Source organism: Amia ocellicauda, chromosome 16, assembly GCF_036373705.1.
Source record: "Amia ocellicauda isolate fAmiCal2 chromosome 16, fAmiCal2.hap1, whole genome shotgun sequence".
In the NCBI taxonomy this organism is placed as follows: domain Eukaryota; kingdom Metazoa; phylum Chordata; class Actinopteri; order Amiiformes; family Amiidae; genus Amia; species Amia ocellicauda.
In genome coordinates this window covers 5,244,366-5,267,746 of record NC_089865.1, presented here as the reverse complement: position 1 = coordinate 5,267,746, position 23,381 = coordinate 5,244,366, and the positions used below count along the sequence as shown (strand labels likewise).

The 23,381-nt window shown below is 38.6% G+C and overlaps 2 protein-coding genes across 3 annotated transcripts in view; one reads left to right on the top strand and one right to left on the bottom strand.

Annotated features, from left to right (window-relative positions):
• sema5ba (sema domain, seven thrombospondin repeats (type 1 and type 1-like), transmembrane domain (TM) and short cytoplasmic domain, (semaphorin) 5Ba) overlaps positions 1–9,809 on the bottom strand; it is a 92,767-nt gene extending 82,958 nt beyond the window's left edge. The window contains exon 1 of one of the 2 annotated variants that reach the window (XM_066687420.1): positions 9,692–9,809. The gene's annotated coding sequence lies outside the window, so the exon portion shown is untranslated. The remainder of the gene's footprint in view (positions 1–9,691) is intronic. The other variant, XM_066687421.1, reaches the window with a different exon arrangement.
• A 1,996-nt stretch (positions 9,810–11,805) lies between these two features.
• The window catches only part of pdia5 (protein disulfide isomerase family A, member 5), a 36,702-nt gene continuing 25,126 nt past the window's right edge, over positions 11,806–23,381 (top strand). The window contains exons 1-5 of the mRNA XM_066687445.1: positions 11,806–11,914; positions 16,362–16,488; positions 17,872–17,959; positions 21,651–21,734; positions 21,889–21,934. Coding sequence (XP_066543542.1) covers positions 11,849–11,914; positions 16,362–16,488; positions 17,872–17,959; positions 21,651–21,734; positions 21,889–21,934 — 411 coding nt within the window. The 5' untranslated portion in view covers positions 11,806–11,848. The remainder of the gene's footprint in view (positions 11,915–16,361; positions 16,489–17,871; positions 17,960–21,650; positions 21,735–21,888; positions 21,935–23,381) is intronic.

The window sequence follows — 23,381 nt, the reverse complement described above, 5'->3', positions numbered from 1 at the left end:
ATTATTATATGGCGTTCGTCCTGGGACCCCAGCTGCACTGTAGTGCGTCCAGGGCTAAAACTACAGAGGATATTCTGCAAGCCCCTATAGGCCCAGGGCATTAAATCATGAGAAACCACCAAATGTTCCCACCACAGTCGACAATGGTTTTAACATCCATTTCCCAGCCCTTATCCACACGCTTGGCAAATCCATTGAAAGGCCTTTTTTTTCCACTGCTCGTCAGCTACATTTTCCATGCTATCAATGGGAATAGTGTTAAATCCTACAATAGACAAATCAATTCAGGGACACTTTTTCCGCCTTTTCTTTGCTGCATTGATGCTTTGTTATAGAAACCCCAGTACCTTATAAAGGAAGTTTTGAATGTGATGACATCAACTCCAGCAACCCCAACTCCCCCTCACGACAATAGGAGAGAGACAAAACCCAACGATAAGCATAACCTTCAGGGGGAAAATCAATTATTTAAAACATATTTACCATTATATTTTTGGTTTATGTATCAGAGTGAATCTTTATGGCGCCGAACATTGGGAAAGTCTTTTAAACATTAAGCTTTTGGCGAAAGGAGGTCTTATAAGCTTATAAGGCTGTGTTTAATTAAAAACTGCACTTTATGCAATTATACAAAAAATGCATCACAAAATGTTACAATGAAAAATGTTTATTCACTTGTTTTCTCAGAAAGGCAGAAAGCGAGAGAGAGAGAGAGAAAGAGAAAGAAGGAAAACATGTTCAGCACAATCACAGCCAGTGTTAATCGAACTGGTGCTAACCACACAGTTTGGTTATCCATCAAGTTCAAAGACTGAAACGTTCAGGGATGTTCCACCGTATCAACGCACCGAAAGTTAAGGATCGATATAAACATTATGTTCTGGCTGCTCCACACTAACAATCTCAAATGAGAAGGTGGAGAAAACACCACACTGGTCCTTTCTGGAAACACTATAAAGACATACTAGCCTCACAATAACACGATTAGTCAACAAAACAAGCTGAGCTCGGTTCCTCAATAAGCTGACAATCATGTGAAAAGAGGATCTGAATACACTGGGCTGTAACAGCCACCTGTCAACGACAAAAAATAATGCATTTATAATAAATAAATAAATAAATAAACGACGCATAAATATAATAAACACAAAGAGAATTAAGACATTGAACATGAATCACGGAGAGAACATTGCCCCCCCAGGGCAAGGCAACTAAGAAACAACCTGAAACCGATTCAGCTGAAGCCAATGCTGAGTCTCTCAACAAAAGAACATCAAAAAGAAGATATTGGGGAGAGATGGTGTCAAAGGCACAACTGCATTACTGCAAGGCGAACAACGACTGAGGAGGCAACATCAAATACTGTAGGCAAACAAGAAAGAAACGCTATAATCTTTACTACGCAAACAGAGAAAAGACAAAAACAAATCAATCTCTGAAACAAAAGAACGGTTTGAAATGCACCCTACAAACCATCAAGATTGCATTCCTTTTCCTTTAATGCAGGATCCTTCATTGCATCTCTGCATATCTATAAAGACATGGCTTAACATCAGAGAGCTGAAGCAGGAATATTGACAAGTGGCTACTACTTAAAACCTTGTTGAAAAATTGGGTCTAAAAAAAAAAAATCTGCTCCCTTACTGAAGAAGGAAAGCATCAAAAGGTTCCCTTAATGCAACTTCTGTAGTTGCTATTAAGCTGTAACTACCACAGGCACAAGGCGAGTGCCTGGGGACCCTTCAGAGAATTAGGAATTCAGGACTCACACACATTTTTTTTTTTTTTTGGCATTCAACCGCCGGCTGGGAGCGCACAAGAATTTGTTCGTCAAACCTAAATAGCAAATACAAAATTTGGACAAATATTCTGCTCTTTGTAAAGGACATTGTGACATTTTCCCAATTTGCTAGTAAATCAGTCAAAGACGTAACGACTTTGTTTTTACAGCAGGCCAAATAAAGCTGCAATACATCAAAAGCAACATGTACCCGTAATCTGAAAAACAAACAGAAGTTTATTTTCTTTCTTTTTTTTTTTCTTAGAAGCAAGGCGCAAATCAGCAAATATGTCACCCACATTGCACAGGTCCCCTTTCCAAAGAGTACGGGAAATTAATGGGCCCTTCAGACGCCCAACTGGCCATGTGGGAGCAATGGCAGAATACAAAGGAGGAAGAGGGGGTGACCAGCGGAGATCTACCCATCTGTGGCTTCAGAGACCCATGTGGCCGGACAAGCGAGTCGCACACACGTTGTTCTGGACTCGTTTCTGCAATGGAGGTAGCAGACAACAAAGTACATGAGCAGTTTGTTGGCTCGGGATTCTCTAAAAACATGGGCCGTCATGCACCCCCTTTAACAATTTAAAAATAGCATCTGTCACCATGTGTAACATCAATTTTAGCACACTCAACTACACTGGAATTAATCAAGTCAAGTGTGTTTCCAGACAATGCTTTTAATGGAATTACAAAGGGGTTTACATTCTCGATGTATTATCTGGGCTAAACATCTGTTTTTCTGTATTTGCAAGAAAGGAAAAAAAAAAAAAAAGTATCCTGCCTCAAATTCTGATTATGGAAAGTGTACAGTGAATCCAGCCCACTTTCATTGGCAGGTAGAAAGCAGTAATGCGGATGTTCAGTTAAACTAAGAGCAAAGACCAACTGTATCAACTGTAAATTGACAGATGTGTGTGAAGTAAGACATAGGTAGACCTCTAAAATCAAGGTTCTGATACACTCAACATACATGTTTGAGTGTGAAGGCATCTTAGAATCAAAAAATGTATCTTAAAATAGTAATAATAAAAAATAATTACTTTGCATTCCCATTTGAAATCACTAATTAGGCCATCATCAGTGGTCATAGCTACATATGAAGATGTATCTCAATACTAATAGGTTTATTAGCTCGATTTCCCTTCAATCAAACTTAAATTGGGAAGGAGAAAAAGAAGGAAAACAAATGTCTGTTGGCAGTTTGAGTGGCTCCTCTTCTCCAAAATGCAATATTGATTTTAATACCAGCTTTTATCAGGGGACGTGCACAACAACTGCGTAAGCTTTTGAAAAAAATTATCAACGAGATATATATTTATTTATTTTTTTACTCCAAGAGAAGATGACACTTTACAGCCACAAGAATCGTCTTCGCCCGGTATCTCTCTAATGGATTTCCAAGGCACAGCAGGTAGAAAAAAAAGTGGACTAAAGTGCTCTTACAAATAACCAAGATGTAAAAAGAGAATCACAACAAAAAAAGAAATCACAGCAAATGTTTATCAGCCCTAACCCAGCAAGTACAAATAACTGTGCTAATAGAAACTGAAGTGTCATGTCTTGGCCAGATTCAGTCAACTTTAATCAAAACCCAATGGAAACACACTGTGATCCAGTTTTGGAAGCTTAGCGAAGTTACTTATTCATTTGGCAGCCTTTCAAGTCTGACCTGTAAGGGTTTGGAAAAGACAAACAAAGTCTGCCTAACAAGTTTATCTCAGCAGGTATTCGCTGCCATAATTCTGTCCCAATTAGTCTATGAAGATACAGAGTACGGAGGATTAACTTCACTGCAACACGCTATTATAACATGTTTAAATCAGACTGAATCAAAGGATAATTTGGCATAATATCATCATTCATTTTAACCTTCAAAACATCTGGATGGTGGCTGGGCTTTTCAAGAATAGCTCGTACTCTACTTGAAATTGAACTACAATCCTTTGCACGAGGAAAGGATGTTGAGTGTGAAAATCACCCGAACATAAGAGACTTCGGGCGACACCAAACCCGACTGTGATTAAATTTACGGTCACAAGTCGCTTTCTTCTAATTAAAAATCTAAACGTGATAGGTTGCAAGTTTGGCATTTGCAATTCATGGGTAGGACATGGTTGCTTATTGGATACAAAGATTTACCATACAGTTCATGTTTTGTTGAGCTTCTCCAGAGCCAAGGTGAACCCAAAAACAAGATCTGCAACAATCCACGTTTACAGACTTGATTATCATCGATCTATTAGATTTGCTTCCATTCCAAGGGTGACTTCCCGGTGTCTTATATCAACTGCAGAGTGAAAAGGTGCAAAAGCAAAAGTACACACTCCTTTTTTTCAGTTTAACAATTACGTAAGTTAAAATCGGGCCCAGTGTGCAATGGTCTTATCTCTCTAAAATAAATGACATAATTGTGACTCAGTGTTGTATTCACAGCCACTGGTATGAAGGGGTAGTTATAAAATAAAAGGGCTTCCCATTTGAGTAACATGAAGCAGGCAAACCTTGGCTGCAGACCAAAAGAGCGTGACACAGGCCCCTGCACTCCTATAGTCTGAGGACGAGTGAATCAGCGGGGGTTGAATGGCCTCACTCTGACAGTGACCCATACTGGCACAGTTTACAGTCCAGCCAGATGGGAACGAGACAAACTGAATATCACTCAAGTACATTCAACCACCAGCCACCACATTTCTGAGATGTCAGAACAGACTGCAAGCAAACACGGAAGATTAGTTAAAAAAGAGGCTTTAAAAATTGAACGTTTGCATTACTTTGTGTAAGTGATAATGCAATATCAGGCAGGCAACACAATAGCCACATAAATGCATTGCTTTCATTATGTGACAGTTTGATTCATAAGCATTTTTTAAATTCAACACTAAAATTTCTATTTTTCAACCGAAAAACTCAAACATTTAAGCAAAGCGCCAGTGTTTGCCCATACTTCAATGCGAGGGAGCTATAATATGCTACAGTGACATTTACTAGACTAGTATCTATCCCACAAACAGAACAAATGTTTTTCTAAAGACACAATAAAATGTAAAACATTAACTTACTAAGGTTTTAAATCTCAGTATCGTTGAATAAAACCATTTCAGACTATACTACAATGAGAATGTCTGTGGGTTAATAGAACATTAGACCAGAAAGTACAAATTAAGGGATTATCTTTTATTCCGCCACTTAAAAAAGACCCAAAAACTATTGGACGAGGGTGCAGTACTCAGAATAATTTGAGGATTTTAAGGCTCACCTGTCAATCTCAATTTACACAAATGGCGGGCGTCTATTCGTCAGATCTCCCAAGGTCAAACCAGTGGAGGAATTTTGAAACCGTTGGGAAGTTCTAATTCTGTCCCTATTTCATAAGCAGGTTCTGCATCATATTATACCAACTAGCAGTGCTAAATATCTGACATGCATAATGTGCCATAAGGTGTAAATGAAGTCATTCAATTCTAAAAATTGTAATAAAAATATTGATTTGTCAGTAAGGGGGGGAAGTGGTGTACATTGTAGTTGTAAATGGTTTCTGGACAAATCCCCAAAGGCTCTTTAAAAGCTTCTATGTGTTTTTAATAGGCCATAATACATGTCTAATATAGATTTTCTTTATAATGCCTCATTGGCCTCGTATCATGTGTTGACCCTCATTTCATGCAGCAGAAAACATTCATTTGTTTAATCAGGGGTTTCCCCCTGTTGCCAGTCTCTGTGGTGAAGTGGGACAGCTGTGGGATGTAGAGAGGACAAACCTATGCCAAACCGGGCTACCCAAATCAATCGTGAAGGATTCATAAATGAAACAAGGATTTAGGTTGCCAAAACATTATATATACTGACCAAATGTAGGACAATTTATCTATGAGTGAATGTTAATGAACGATACTATTATAAGTATATAAATGGTTCCTACAAAGTCGCAGATAATTGCTGAACCTTATGCACTGCAATACTATAACGTCTTTGCCACTGGATTTTCAGCTAATATCTGCTAGGAAATTATAGTTTTGTAATAAAAATAAATAAATAATAAACCGTTCCATTTATAAAATTATACAGAAATGAGTCAAACGTTCCCCTCATTAAGTTCTTCGTCATAATTTCATGTTTTAGGAGTCCAATACTTCTTGCCTTCGGTTACTGTGCCTACAATAGCACGGTGTTAGGTTTCCTAACACTGCCTCACTTTATAATGCATTTCTGCTTTCAAAGAAATACATGGCAACATACACATACCTCACACATGGCAACGGCAAGTTCCCAGAGTTCACGAAAGCCACGGTTTATAATTACATTAGAGTGGTTAACGCAACCTGAAAAAATGACTTCTCATCCAGCACTCAAAAACTGGTTATAATAGTGGGATTCACTCATCACGGTGGTACATACATTTCACATCATAAGCATGGCATCCTTCATCATATGATTTAAGGAAAGTCAATAAGGTATTGATTAAACAACAGTACTGTGCCAGCGCAAACCATTTTAAACAACCACACAGAGAAGGGAACTCGTAACGTGAAAAATGCAACACTGTGTTACGATGAAATATAAAGGGAAAACTAAAATCATATTAAAACAATTATTCAGTTTTTATCATCAGAAGAATTCAGTTAAACGACCTCAAGGGAAGCAAGAGTCCATAGGCAATGGTTTCACAACGATCATCGAAGTCTTTAAATGTTAATGCGGTCACCCCAGTTTCAACTGTTCACCTCTGTACTTGACCATGACTGCAAAAACAACCAGAAATAATATTCCTGCAGGCCACCAAGGGAACTTAAAAAAAGTCTCTCTCTCAAAATACAGCAGCACAATGTCAGAATCTGCTCATGTGCTTCAGTGTACACATCTACTGCTATTTCAAGATATTTTAAACTCAGTCAGTGTCTCGCTGTTGGCAAGAGGGCTAGAAATGCTGGCTGATACCACTGAGTACTACAATATGGTCAACAAGGGAATCATGTACATATTGAAGAAGAAAAAAAAACGAAAGAATAACAAATTAACACTAGCGATGAATGGATGAATGGAGAGAACCACTTGCTTTACAATTGATAGCACAATTACAATTGGATATGTCATTTTTAATCACACGCTAAAGGTGTCTGCGCTATGGATCACTATAGATGTACAAAAATAATTAAAAGTAATGTTTATGTGACAGTAACAGTCATTGTGGACATTAACTCATTTCTCTGTGTGATCAGTAGAGCATTAAAGTCCCACGTCAGCAGACCTGGTCTTTTTGCGAAGCGGGTTTATCGCTCTACTGGGTGGAGCTGTGTGGTGCGGAGAGCGTCAACCTGCACATGCTAGATTTACAATATTTGTTTTAAGTCTGGTTATTACGTTTCTGCCTAATTAAGTCCCTAATAGCTAAATTGACTGTCATAATTATACATTTAAAGAGAGCTAAAAGCATAGTTGTTTAACACTTGCACTTACAAACAATATAAAAATCATTGAAATGTTTGTCAAGCTGTTTTTTTGGGGGTTTTTTTTAGTATAAGAGAACTAAAAAAATCCACAAGATTAAACGCTCATCTGTATCGGAAATACGTGTATTTAGTTAAGCACTACTCAAAAACAATATTGCAAAGCAGCTGTTTTTTTTTATTATTTATATAACAGATGTGTTGGCAGAGTATGTAAGTGCAGGCTCAGACCAGAGCAATTTAGCAGGTCTCAGGACTTCATAGACTTCTCTTATACATGAATGGACAGCAGCTAAAATATTTCTGCAAACCATAACTAGAGTCCAGGTAAACATCTTGGCATTTTACAAATTGAATTTAGGACTGAAAAAGCAGCCAACAAAATGAAAACGTAAGTTCCCTTCCCCCGTTCTGTCCCCTGATAGATACCTTGAACATGACTATATCAGATGTTGCAAGAGCTCTTCTAGTCTTGAAAGCCTTTGTAAACATGTCTTCTTCGAAAGGTTAGGTTTTATTAAGCAAACATACAGTCTCATTTTAGGCATCTGTTTCAATCTTTTTCTTAAATTGTGATTGAAGGTTTAAAACAAACTGACTTGTTGCCTGGCAATACTATTTTTAAGACCCATTTTGAATTGTTCTTGAAACGAAGGTTGAATGGGTGTTAATGGTCCGCAAGAAATTGTGATAGTTAACATTTTGTTGCCCTACAGCAGGAATGCACAAAATGTTCCTGGAGGACCCCCTGCACTCCTAGTTTGCATCCCATGCGCTCTTAATTACATAATTGAGCCTTATATTGCAGGGTTAGTTCAATTAAGAATCCAATTAAGCAATTAAGATTGCAGTTGGAACAAAAAACAGAAGGCTACTCCACGGGTTTGGATCCCCTGCCCTACAGGATCAAGGTGTTGAAGAGGCAAGGAAGCTGAACACATCTAACAAGTCAACGCCGGGTTCAAATCACTGCTGAACACTGCTGAACACTGCCCTCTACTGATAGATCTCAAATCAAGTTTACATTGTCCAAGTACATCATTCAAGTGGTGCACAAAAACACACATGCACATTTATACAAGGCTTTGAATCGAGCTTGCTCATCAGCTAAAAGTGACTCTTCTAAATCTTAAAGCAAATCAAGTGCTCAGTGTTGATTATATCTCACATCTGAGCGGCACTTTGCGCTGGTCCAGGAGAGCCTTGTTTTCGGTGCCCGCTGAGCTCCCGGCTCCTCAATGAAACCCTTACCCCATCTCCAATCACCCCACAGCTGACAATGTCCCTTCAAATACATTACGGTTTAATGACACTTGCCATGAAGCCATTTACATCTCAGCCGCAACTCAACTTCCCCACAGGTAGTCTGTACTTCAGCAGCACGACTATAGATCGCCCTCTCCAAGGTCTTCAGATGCCATTAACCTTCAGTTCAACCTCAGGTCCACATACAGGCGAGACCGAAATCGCCCTATTGTGTCTGCATTCAACGGCACATCCTGAACAACACCTTGCGGTTGTCTTTGTTAAGATAGTAGACAGAAACCACCCGCACAATGCTTTTGGATGTGGACCCGCACATGATGGCATTGGCCCATAATCACTGTCATCAATCAACCGTCACAGCTGTGATACAAGATACAACTCAGTGTTAGGGGAAAGTAAATGCTGATACCCAGTTAAGCTGCAGTGCTTGACAGACGCATGCACTTAATACGAATAACACAAACATATACATCAACAAAAGTGCATGTGATGCACAATGTGGGAAATAAAACACCGCACACAGACGCGCTTCTCCCGGGTGGAGAGGTTGTTTTCCAGCCCCTGATCCCCAGTGAACTTCTCAAGTACCAGTCCTGCATTAAACATCTTTTTAAAACCTCCGCGACTGACCGTGCGGGGCCGGGGGTTTACAGACGCGGGGCCAGTTTAGCGCAGAAATGTAAAGTTTACAGTGTAAAGTGACAGCAGCCTCTCGGATCCACGGCGGACGTGAGCGGCAAGTCAACGCAGCCGGATAATAAGAGCCGCTCGCCGGCGCCGCCACACGGGCTGCCCGCAAGCATCGCAAGACACAGACCCCAGAGCCACAGCGAAGAAGTGCAAAGCTGCGCAAACCACTCGAAAAATCCGCTCTCTCGTCCCGTGCAGATGAATGGAAACATGCAAATCCTCACCAGCGGTCCCCATCCAGAAGTGCATCCCCAGTGAGCTGCGGTGTGGGTACAAAACTTTATCTACGCCGCATCATAAAAAGACCAATAAAACGCAGAAACGGTGCAACTCTGCGTGTGCACACATGATGTGACATCATAAAGCATCCCGCTTGCACGAATGCACACATCTGCTTCGAGGAATGATTCTTAAAACCGCAAAAAGTTGACTTCAAAGTTCTCCGTTCTGAAAAAGGAAGCAGTCCCGTTCTGATTGGAACGCGGGGGGTGAAAACAATAAGAATTACCTTCTAGAAGTGATCGGCCGCTGTTCGCACGCAGGGTGAGGCGCTCAGCCCGGCTGCAGGTCCGACGCCAGTCCTGCGCGGTGTAGCCACAGTGTGTCAGCCCGTCCGCTGCTGCGCTGCTCCTCTCTCGGCGCGGCCGGGGTGGGCGCAAGTGGCGCAGGCATGGAGGGGGGTGCGAGTGGGGAAACTTGGCCGAGCGTCCACCGAAATGGCCGTGCGCCGCAAATATGTGTGGGAGAGGATCGTTTCAAACCCATGCACAGTACGACTGATTATTGTTGGACGGTCAGGCGAGTTTTCCCGGTTATAGCGTGGTGGTGGAGACCCCGCACCCCTATTTTGTGCGGTCTTCTCGCATCCGTGGAAGTGGTACCTTCACAATTACTTAACTGTTTTGGGTGCTTCGTTACAGAGAATAGAGAAATCACCCGAATACACATATAACGTTGATGTTTACTTATTTATCATACAAAAGGGGCCAGATAATAACTTAAAATGTGTCAAATGGATTAATTAAGAATGCACTAACTTTGTAATTGCAGCCTAACACTATTGTAAGCATGCAATAACAAATGCCATTGGTTTTAAGATTTGTTATGCCATTGAGGAAAAGGGGAGAAACAAAGAACATTTTGAGTAAAAACTAAAATTTACATTTAATCCAGGTACAAACCACTTGTACTCAGCCCATAATCCCTTTAAATGAACCCTTGATGTGTGCATCTAAAGGAAATAAAAAGGTGCTATTTTGTGATACAAATATTTTCTCCAGTCTAAACCCTAGAGCCATGTTCACATCAAATATCTGACATTGTATTGTATAGTACTTTTTGAGATAAACAACTTAGAAGAGTACAAAAGGGAGCAATAAATTCATGGCTGAATTCAAGGCTGCAAAATGTGTTTTTAGAAAATGTCATCTCTGTCCCTAAACCCTCCCTGCTCCATTCTGGCTATTGCAGATGTTGCTGTTGCTGCCTCAGTTGCAATAGTAGCTCAGTGTTATCATTGGGCTGATAACAAGAAATAGCAGTCCTTAGTATTCAAAGCGCATTTCCACAGTCCTGCTTCTGATGGGCTTTTCAACTCATTGTTCACCTTACATTCACCTTTGTCACGAAGTCACAAAGAGAGGCAGAAGCCAGGTGAGGGCACCAGAAGTCTTGCAGAAGCCTTTAAAGAGGCTGTGCTATGATAAATATTTATTGTTTTTGCATTGGTGTATTTTAATTTTGTATTTGCTTCGCCTTCAAGAAATGCTCAGGGAACAATAAAGATACAGATATGAGAGCAACTCTCTGAACAGGTGTATGTTGTCCCAGATAATCAGCTAATTTAAATGCAATAGACATATCGCATTTTGTCTATTCTTAGTCATCTTTTGTGACATTTCTAGAAGTATACCTGTCAGTAATATGCATTGAAAAGAATGGAGACATTGCATTTATTACCTCAGAACTACATAAACGTGGGATTTTGTAAAAGGGAAGTCTGTTGTAAAGGTGACAGTTGTTTTAGTAATGTCATTCAAGAATAGTCAGTGATTTGTCCTTTTGCAACCTTAGATTGGCATAAATATTGTGCATGGAGCTTTCTGGGACAAGTGTCCACATTTTGAGACTCTATACATTTTAGAGAGCATTCTTCAAATAGGAAGATGGTTCAGTTTGTTAGCTTTTCGGTATAATAATAATAATAATAATAATAATAATAATAATAATAATAATAATAATCACCACAATTTTTGTATATATGTATTCATGTTTATAAACAAACATTGTATACTAGTGGTTATGAAACCTATAAAGTCACCCTGGATAAAGGTTTTTGCTAAATAAACACATACATACATACATACATACATACATACATACATACAAACAAACAAATAACGAAACCTTCCCTTAAACGCCCTGCCCATGCAGCTTTAAGTTTCCCAGATCCCAGACGTGTTCATGGTCCACACAACATATGTATACTAATTTACCAAGCCAAACTGCATCAGTGGAAGTGTAGTTCTCTTACACTTAAATCATGATGACTTCCTCATAGTAGCTCCTCGGCGTTGGACTACAAGTCCCGAAAGGCAACGCGCTGTGCAGGGCTGGCCGGTTTCTGCCAGATTGCGCATGCGTATCCAGACGTGGCAGCAGCATCATGGCTACTTGGATTCGCTGCGGTAGTGGGGTGAAAGGAATGAAAATGTATATACTCCTTTTTTTGGTAAGTTTTTGTCTTTTTCGTATGTGAAGAAATGTAGTCTACACAAAACTGTAGGTGTTGCATTAAAATACGATTCAGAAGTGCTTGGCTGGATATGAATGGGATGCATCTTTGTCCTATCAAACCAAAGTTGATGTGCGCTGGTGCAGCTCCAGAAGGTTTGGAAATTGAAAGTTTAACTTATTTAAGAAGCTGGATAGTTATTGTGTAACTAATGATAATTGTGCAATTATTCTTCATGCCAGTCTTGTTTCGTGCATGCATATACGATCAGATTGAATTATTCAAAATTAAAAGGAGATCCATTTCCCTGCTTTCATTCAATCTTATGCATGATTTGTATTCATATAAGGAAGATTCTTTATTATGTTTATGCGTTTGTTGAAATTTCGCTGACGTTGTATAATACAGATGCAAATGTAAAGTCCAGTTTCTGAAAAGGTGTTAAAAGTACAGAGTTTCACGAACAAGATGGTCTTGAATGTAAAGTGCATCCTATCATGAGGTGCATACAATCCATGTCTCAGGTCTGGGCTATAACTTGTGCAGGAGAATCACTGGGGCAGGGCTGGGGTTGTTCACTGGCCATTAATAAAAAGACATACAAACAATGTGTAAGGATTTGATCACCACTTCGACATGCTACTGTAGTTAGAAATGAATGATGTCCATGCAGTTGCAATGTAGTTTTTCTCCCTACAGCTGCTACTACTACTACCACTAGTAATACATTTTTGTAGTGCAAAGATTTGCAATAACAAGTAGTGGATGTCTTTTTGTTTTTCAGCACTTGGAGGTTACAATACAAATATACATAAACTATAGTCATCTTACCATTTACTACTCTTCTTTACAGCTTTCAATCCTTTCCCCTTTTTTTCACGACCTGTTCGATATCCTGCTTCTTATTTGAAGAGCAAACAAAGGTGGCGTTTTGTGTGTCAATAGATCTGCAAATGGGAGCTTTGAGGGACGCTTTCTGCCAGTAAAAGCATATTTTTTTTATCCTTTGCATTTGCAGTGTTACTTGTCAGAGCAATTTAAAAATGAAGTCTTTTAATCTGGATTAAGGACATTATCTTTGTTTTAATGGTGAGAGCTGGTATTCAGCCACATGCCGGCGAATCATCGAATGTCTCAACACAATTCCAGTACACCCTTCATATGACCAGAGTGTAATATCTGAGTTGAGCGATTCAGCAGTTATGAGGTACCTGAGTTTAGTTAATTACTAGTTACTAAATGCTTGAGCAGACTTATCCAGTGTCAGCGTTGGACCCAGGCGGAGTCTTTAATCATGGGTGGATACAATCACATTAGCTCCTGTAATTTGAGTATCATTACATTCTTTGAGTACCTGGATCATGAATTTGAAGATGAGAAAGAAATGTGTCCACAAAGCAGTGAACTTAATACTTATTCACTGCTCCTCGTAAATCTAATAATTGAACATTTATGATATCAGTTATGGACTTTATCAATTAGTTTTTATATATTTATATAGGCTATAATATATTTATCACACAATATAACCTCATTTGCATGACCTAGCCATAGTGTTTATAATACTATTTGTATCACTTAGAGTAACATGTTTGCTGATTTATTGCAGGTGTTTGCATAGGGATTGAAAATATATTTTTCATTGACTCGGTGACACTGACTTCTGCAGTCCATTGGGGATCACACTGAGAAAGAAGAGAGAAAATAAGACACCGCCCCCAAACTATATTTTCTCTGCTTCAGGACTGTTCACAGAATACTCAATATTTGATGATTTTGTTGTAGGCTATGTCTCCAAATTGCTAGTATTTCTGTGGATCCCATTCATTTTGAAGTGTAATATTACCATGCATACTGGTAAATTCATGGAGGTAGCTTAGTAATAACACAAAATTGCCATCCTGCAAAAGCTAATGTATATGTGTGAAGTAAACGGATGGGAAATCAAGGAGGAGTTTATTATTTTACAGGTGACTGGAAAGATTGTAAGAATGAGTACCCTGAGGAGATGGGCATGGCTAGGTCAAGTCCGCCAGTGGGAGGGTGGAGTTCATTCAGCACGTTATCTATGCAAATCACCAGTTTTACAGATACATTGTCAGGAGCAGCCGGGCTCAAACCCCTGATCTTGCAAATGAAAAAAGCAGAAATGGGTTGAATTGCTTTTTCCTCCTCCAGGTTTGTTTTTATGCGTTTATGCTGTGATCACGCATGGCAAATACCAGATGGATGATTATTTTAATGTAAGGAACTGAAAAGACTTTGTGGGAGTAGCTGATTAATTCCACCGGGTTGATACAGAAAGCCTCTAGCAAATTATTTGCTAGAACCGAGTGGTGGGTTGGTAATTTAGGATTTCAGTTTTGAATAAATCCCCCCCATTTATGGGATAAAGACCAATAATCTATATACTGGTAAGGTGCAGTCTGAGGGTCTTTGTAATGTACTGTAAATATTTTGTCTTCTATGTTTTCTAATAGGAATTAGGGTGTATCACGTAATGTTTTCTGTTGTTCTGTGTTGCACCTCTTCTGGGTCAAGGAAATAGTGTAATGCAAGGCAATTATTTTTCTATTTGGGTGACCTTAACATAAACATAATTGTACATTGAGAAAATCAGTGCTATTGTACTCCAGATGAATACTGCATCTAAATGACTGAAACACTTGAAGCCTGATGATATCACATTTTTCTGGTCTTAATGTGAATCCATGGTTAGCTTTACACATCAGGAAAAGGCATGCTTGTTTAAAAGATGTATTAATTGGCTGGGGATGAGACATTTAATACAAAGTCTTGATAGCGTCCAGGTTCTGTTCCTTCTTTTCAGCATCCAGTTCCTCATGTGTGACAACCCAGATTACACCATTTGCAGAAATACATTTCCTCTCAAGGTACCAAATGAACTTTCAGTGCACAACCAAGAGCCAGATTTCTTAATCATGTTGACCTGTGAGATTGTGTGTCCGCACAGATATTGAGCGTAGGCCAAGTAGCTTTCCTGTTGTGAAATGGTCAAAAGTCTTATTCGGTGTACTGTGTTTCAGTATAAGTATCCTATATTTCTTCTTCAGAACACACCAAATGGCAGTGATGTATAAGGGAGCTACAGATATGTTTGAATCCTTCTGTTAAAGACGCTTTCCTGAGCAGGGGTCACATTGTTGGGGAATCTCCAAAATACTAATCTTTTATCTTCAGTAAGACACGTTGTTAATTTTTATCTATTTTTATTGTTGAAATCCTGCATTCTGGGTGAGTGTGATACTGAGGCACGTCTGACATTATCAACTGCTAGATCTTCTAAAATCCAGGTTTTCCAAGGTGAACTTCTATCTCCTGTGTTGGTTTTGAACGTATGTGATTACTTTTATTGAGTCTAGGTCTTTAATTGACTGCTGACAGTTATCAGTGCCGACAGTCAGAATGAGAAGGGGCTGCAATGCTGGCACCTAATAATTTTAATCAACACGTTTGATGAGGGAGATATTAGAAAATAAGAAAATTGGATTTCCACTTGCCTGACAGATTTCATTATTAATTTAGGAGAGAAGGCCTTCTGCATATTGTATTTATTTTAATTCAACTTGTTCATGGATTAAATGTGTGTATATATACATGGGAATAAATAGGCATAAGTTCTCATAAAATAATTTAAAAATGCTATAAATTAAATGTTCTCTTGGGAGTAAATATGTGAGGGAAAACTAAACAGACAACTATTGTAATGTAGATAATTACTGTAGACTAGCATGCATTTCAGCTGTATTATGAACTGGCTTGAATACATTATAAGGGTTTTCCTGAGGATCTCTATATGTGGATCTTCTATTCTGCTCAGAAGGTGAATGTTTTCATTGAACGATTTAAATATCAGCTTAAAGATAGGGCCTTTTCAAGGAGGACTGCAGGTTTCGTTATCCTGGACTGTTTATGTGGAATATAATGGGCTTCACGAGATAAATCATTGCCAGTCGTCTTCGAAACAGTGTCAGTCTGTTTCCCCCTGACTTGCACAGCACTGTATCTGCTCGGGAATCAACTTCATGCACAGCACTCTGGCACGACAGAGATAAGCACTGGAGGGATAGCCTGAGTATACAACCTGCCAATGTAGTCTGATTCCTTTCCATTCTAGGTGACACACTTTTAATTCACTTCTTATCTTAAGCCGGTGTGCTGTCTTTTTTAAATATATATATTTTTCCCCCCCCATTGCTGAAGGCACATTTGTTGTTTGAGGCAACATGGAATTATTGGTCTTCGGGTAGAAAGCCACCTTCGGTGTGTGTAATCAATTTTAAGTTTAAAATATGGATTTGCTTCAGAGTTATGACTTTCTTCAACTAAAAAAAAAAAAAAAAAAAATGTATCTTTCGCAATCAAGATTCTGCATTTTTCATTTTTATTCTTAGTGATAAATCTTTTTTGCTTTCCTCCACAGAGCGCGCTCCCTGCGTTGTTGCTGGCAGTTAAAGTCTCCCCTCTTATAGAGAAAGTCAGCGACCACAAGGACTTCAAAAAACTACTGCGAACAAGAACCAATGTCCTCATCCTGTACACTAAATCAGGTCAGTTACTGTCACCAGTACATAATTTGAAACTACATTTTGAAATTTGCTATACAAAATATTTCCATCACTGTTCTCCTGCTTCATATATGTATGGTTTCGTTTAATCAGATTCTCATGATTATCAAACTGTGGCATATGTTTTATACACCACTACACAGAGAGAAATGTATTTAGAATCCATCAAAACTCTTTAAAGACCATTAGGGATTAAGTTTCCAGTGTCATATTTGCATTATTTCACAGATGACTGAACTGTAACAATCATGCAAAATACATGGTTTATATGATGTTTTGCATAAAACAATTTGCATTCATGCACAAGAAAACATTTCATGGTGCTGTGCTCTTACAATTTGTTTTTTTAATTCATTAAGTTTGCATTAACCTATTGGATAAGATTTGTGTTTTTCAACCACCCAGTTTTGACTGATGGCAAATGTACCCATCTGTAGCGTTCTGGTTTCACAGCCACAAACCTCTGTTTTTCTGCCTGTTAATTTAATTTCCCATCTAGCTTTCTTAAATAGTTCAATTTCCGGCGTCAGTATCACTGTGGCCATTGTCTCCCAGCCGAAGAGTGTCCTATCTGAGGAAATCTAAAACGTGTTTTCCATTAAACTTGTTTTCTGACATGCTTCTAAAGGAGTCTACTGTCAGACTGTTACCAATGAACAGGCCTAAACAAAGACACGAGAAATCCCTTTGCAAATTACAGCACTGTAGCCCTTTCCTTGTGAATGCATGTCATTCAGAGTGGGAAACTTACACCAACAACTGGGTCAGACATGTTGGTACCAACCTGCAGAGTGTCAGCACCCTTGTGAGTTATTCTTGGGGCCAAATAGGAGCATTAAAAATAGAAAATGCATCCTTGAAACCCTATCCTTAGCCTATTTAACAAGTAAAGAAAATAAAAATAGTTCTGCATGTGGCCCACTTAGATTATCAATATTGATTTTAGTTTACAAATAAATTAGTTTTGCCTCAAGCTGAATATTCCACAGTGTTTATTTCAACCTTTGTATTCTCATGTTCTACAGCGTATTTCACAAACACAGTTTTGTAATATAATCTTATCCTAGTCAATCTTTTACATTTTATTGTATATTGTATAGTCAACCATTTCCTTCAAAATGCTTTGTAACTAAACCCTGAAACTGTATCGATAAAACAAATACCGTCGGAAGGAATCTGTAGATCAGGGTGTTTCCACCTATTGGTGACCCACACAAAAAACACTGCTGTTAATCACATTTCAAACACCTGAACACCAGTGTACACACGAGAAGTGGAAACACCCTTTGCACGCTGTGAAAGCTTGTGAGGTAAAGTCCATGCTGTATGGAAGACTGGTTACTCATTTCAGTCATTATGTTTTAGCCACCTCTGGTGATGGTCAGCTAAAACTGCTGTCAGATGTGGCACAAGCTGTGAAGGGCCAGGGTACCATTGCCTGGGTGAACTGTGGGTAAGTGTCCATCCCCTGCATGCTGTAGGCATTTTGTGCAATGAGTTTTATATTGTAACAGGACGACAAAACATTTGATGACTTATTAGAAAAAAATACACAAGTCTACGAGCATACCTTTACAAATTCATACCGATGAAGTGGTGTATGTCTCAAAAGAGCACTGCGTTTTAACTGTGGACAGCCATTAATGTAATGCTAATTAAGTTTTCATTCAGGATAGCAAATCTACTACAGGTTTATGCCTCTAACCAGGCTCTGTTCCAAACTCCAGTCCTCGGTGGGGCAGTCAATGACTGTTAATGGTTTTCAACAAAAAGCAATTCACTCATCTGAAGTCTCCTTGCAAACGTCTCCACGGCAGATAAGTGGAAAATCGGCATTTCCCCTTCAGTGCTTTTATAGGTACAGTCAGGAGTAGATGTATACATGGGTTTGGGAGTACTTTTTCCTCCATTCTCCTGATCTCTGAGATGCCCTTGTGGATGAATGGTCAAAATTCAATATATGTATTTGTTTTTAAGTGATTTACCGAAATCATAACCCGGAGATAGGGTTCTGCAGTTTTCATTTATAATACCACTGTGAATTTGTTTTTCTTTTTTGGTAGTACTTTCCATGAATGTATGCATTTATCAAAATGTACCCCTTCCTACTAACTACCACACAAACAACTTGAGACTGACCTGACATTATTTATTTTTAAAGTTACCACCTTGACATTATTAATAAAAATGCAACACATGAGGTATAATGCAGAGATAAGAAAATCCATTTATGGAAAACTGTTAAGTCAGCAGTTTCATTTTTTTGAAAATAGGGAAGAAGTACCTGTTCAGTTTGTTTAGCAGAATTGAATGCTCATTTTAGCTGGTTAACTATACCCCCAGAGAGAGTGCATCTGAATTGCTGATGTTACATCTGTCTCTGCCACCATTTTTTCCCCCTCTTCTCAAATCTGATCTATTTATTACTTTTTAAATTACAGGCACTGTAAAAACCCTTTGGGTATTTGGTGGCTGCTTTTTGTACAATATGGATGCAGGTTGGCATCGTGGAAGAATTGACAAAATAAAGCTTTGAAGAGCTCAGGGAAGGATTTAGCTTCTGTAGAGATTAATATTAGGAAGGCTGCTCTTTCTAATGAAGACTGATATTTTTAGCAAACCACTCTGATTCACAGATGACACAAATAAGGGGGTAGGGAGAACTCGGGTCAGTCACAAGGGAAACACGTAAGGTTTTTAGTCCAAACCCGTTACTCGGCAGTGACGCGTCAACTACATGAAAATAAATACAAATTATGACATGTGGGCAACATGAAAATGAATTAAAATATCAACTGATACTGAATTTACACAGGCCATCTCTTTTTTGTGTACTTTTCCATGACTTTGTGCAGAAAACGTGGTTAGAAGACAATTGTTACAGATCAAGGAGATTCTTCTGTGAATATTAATTAGACTGGACCTCTTGGTCACAGCTCCGCAGTACCCGGTTGGCCGAGAGAGACATTGGTAACAGTCCAAACCACACAATGAATTAAGCCTGCAGGCACGTGTTCAATCGTTGGGGAAGCTGCTCCGCTAAATGCATTCTCTCTCAGGGGCTGTTAAAGTGCCTTTAAAGGCCCAGGAAACTCCCTGAGCCCAGTCTTGTGTTCTGTCTCGCTGCGGCTCCATTAAGTACTGCTCCATCAGCACCACGATGGAGCTTCAATTCCCAGATTTATGTTGGTTAAGCAGGAGCGAGTTTGTTTACATTAAAGATCCTATTCGGTCATGATCACAACTCAGAACCCAGCACCTCACCGCCATCTTAGATCTTATTTTACCTTACAACACCTTACTAATTTTACAGATCTTCTGCAAAATAATATTCATATGTTCATGGTAATTGTTGCAAATGACTGAGATGGTCTTTATTTCGAAACCTGGATTTGTCACTGGAAAAAAATCTGTTCCTAAGGGCACCATTTTCCTAATTAGTTGAAATTGAGAACAAATTCACCGTGTGTTTCTTTATTATGTCTCTGGGATCTAACACAGTATTGGCAAAGCCTCTCGTTTTTTTTTATTTTTTATTAAATGTTGCTAATGTGATGTAATAGAACAGAAAAAAAGTCACAGATGCATTATTTATACACTGCTACCATCACATGAGGACATATAAACCGAGGTTCAATCAATCAAAATGCATACACACAGGAAATGGAAAGGGGTCACATTGTTGCTTTCCGAATAACTTGAAATAGTGTATGGCAATGTCAACCTTGAGTCGGAGAGAAACTCAGTGGGAGGCAACGCCAGACCCAAATGCATACATTTACTTGGGTTTCGTGTCATAGCTATGGCAATCATAATCCTAAGGATGTGGAATTTATGAAACCTAAATAAAATCCCAAGAATTATCCAAGTATTGTATGCATGCATAACTGTACTTTTCATGTGTAACAATTGCTATTATAGACACCTTACAATTTCTACACCAGTAACTCTTTCTGTGATATACTGGTATGCCATAAATGAAATTGGCTCATTTTTTTGCAGAAAGGGCAGTTAACCTGCCAGCTGGTATTCAGTGCCATAATTGAATTCTGTCTTCCTGAATTTCTATTAACACTGGGCTTAGCCTTCCACTGAATACTTTTTTCACCCCTATTTTTCTTTTTATTTTGAATTTCCATGCTCATTAACACTTGAGGAATGGAGAGTTATGATTATGAAGTGTGAGCTCTGCTGCTGGCGCTTTGTACGCCGTGTCTTCTCGTACAGAATGTATTCTTTAATTAAAGACTCGTTCCCCGGAGACTATGGGACTGTTCTCATCTCGAGATTGCTCGGCGGTGGGTTGAGATTTTGTTTTATTGTATTAGCAATGCACTGTGGTGCCTGGCTCCTTCTCTCAAATGGAAGTAGCAGTGTGTATTGGTAACCTTGCAAACTTTAGAAGTTACTGGCAAGAAGTATCTTAATTAACCACACATTTTTTTATTGCCAAAAAACGCATATTAATGTAAGTCTGTATTTTTGTAGCTGACTTTAAAGCTGTTAACTTTACTTGTGCTGTATATGGGAAGCATGGAGAAATGGGAACGAGACTGAAGCATTCACCTTTTACCTGCAAGGAATTTTCATTGCTAAACTGCAATGGACAGAAAGCATCAAATAGTCTCTTTGAAAAGCTGAAGATTAGAGAGTTCGTTTGGGTTCAGTTTTGCAAAAATGGAAGCACCTGCTGTGTCCTGCTTACAAATGCATCGGATGTGAAAGGTTTCATTTTGAAGCAAGATTGGCTGGAACTGAGATTTGTTCAGTGTGCAAATATAGACAAACCTTTGTGGTATGTTCATAATATTAAAGCTTTGACTGTTTCTATGCATAATGGAATTGCACAACGTTTTGTAAAGTGTATAATATTAATCTTCATGTAGTTGTTATTGGATTGGTCATTTGTTTTCTTCTGCACTGTACTTTCTCTGGGACATCTGAAATCACCACAGTGCTCCAGGCATAAGTGCTTGAAGGCAGATTCTTTATGCATTAGCTTATTGAGACTCTCAGCTGTCTTAAACAATCTTTGTTGTAATTTAAAAAATATGCATTAAAGTTTGCAGGAAAAATGTTTGTTTGTCTCTTACTTTCTTTGATTCACATCCAGCAACAAAAAGTGTTTTTTGTTTTCCTCTCAGTGATTCGGAAGGCAGAAAATTGTGCAAGAAAATGAAAGTGGATCCCAGTTCCAAAAAGGGTGGAGCTGAAATGCTACATTATAAGTAAGTTAAGACCGATGTGATGTTTGTGTAGGTAAAAATGTTGGTTTACGTTTTTATAGTTTTTATTGGCAAGTTTAAATGTTTTGTAATGACCAGTAAACAAAATCACCAGTTCTACTAATGCAGACTGTAACCTTCTGATGTTTCTGTTAAGGGATGGAACCTTTCATACTGAATACAACAGGCCTGAGACATTTAAGGTAATTTACTAAACTTCTCATTATTAACTTATTAAAACAATAACTATGGTGCCCTTCTTTTATCTATTATGATTTGTGAATGTTTAATTGCTCTCTATGTACACATTTTATTAATGGCATTCAACTACATTCAAGGAACAAGTCTACTAATCCACAAATCCCTGCCAAATGTTTGCTACTGTGGTGTCACAAAAAGTGTATTTATTTGTAAGCATTTTATTAATAACCAATTTATCCTTCCTTAAATACACAGCAATAGTATTTATTGAACTGAATTGTGTGTCTTTCTCCATTTAACCATTGTGAAAAAGCTAATTAGTGCTTTAGCCTTTGAGAGGAAACAGTAAGTGGTTTAGAAAATGGCATGTAAGGGGTGAATTAATTACTACTTGTTTGTTCCAACCCCTTTGTAATGTTTTATCATCGATTTCTACAAATTAAGAACATTAATATATGGAATGAAACTGTTAGAAAAAGGATTCCTGCGTCACTTTCCTCTATACTGTTTTATTACAAATGAAAACCCGGTGTATTCAGATGTAATGTATACAATTGTCATGTATTTATAAAGTTTAATGTTATTTTGGTGTTGGAGATTACAGTAAAAATGGCATGCTTTTATGAAATTAGCTCTGAATTTTCTATTATCAACCATGTAATGATTTATAGAGTCCATAATTCATTATAGCTGAATTTTTCGTTTATATTAACTTTTAATATCTGAAGTTCCTCATCAACTTGATATATTTACAGTGGTGTTACATAATCTGCCATCTGTTGCAAATATATATTTTTGGCTTAAGGACAAGTTTTTAGGAATTTATCAGCTTCACGGACCTCGATCAGCACTAATCTTGGACTACTCTACCTCAAATCGCTTCCAAGTTCAAGACTAGTGCTAATCTGGGTCTGTGCAACCAGCCCTGTAATTTTTATAACATCTGCATGATTTGAGTAATTTTTCAATGAAAGCCTTTTTTCTCTGTGACAATAAAAATTTGAAATGTATTATCAAAGTAACAAACCATGTACCACCTTGTTTTTGGCATCGTCCTGTATCCCATTGTGTGAATCAGTGACAGAATGAGTTTTGTTCGATCACTTGCGGCTGCAGTGTAATGAGCCGTTGAGTCTGGGTGCCAGGTTCTCTGCCCTCATTTCCATTTCAAAACTCAACTGTACTGCTCATCTCCTCTAAGAAAATCTGTGCCAGGGCTAATGCATGATCTCGGACTTCATGGATACCTGACAGTGAACCAAATTACTGCCTCATTATGGCACGTTTGGAGCAAATGCATAGTCCACCTCCAGTGCCCAGCTGAGGGTACTTTTGAGGAGAAATGTTCATGCGCCTGCATCTGAAATCAAAGTTCACCGCCGATTTTTATTTAGAGGCGTATATGTACTTGCCAGCTGCACCCGCGACTAGTAAAATAACGAGAGTCTT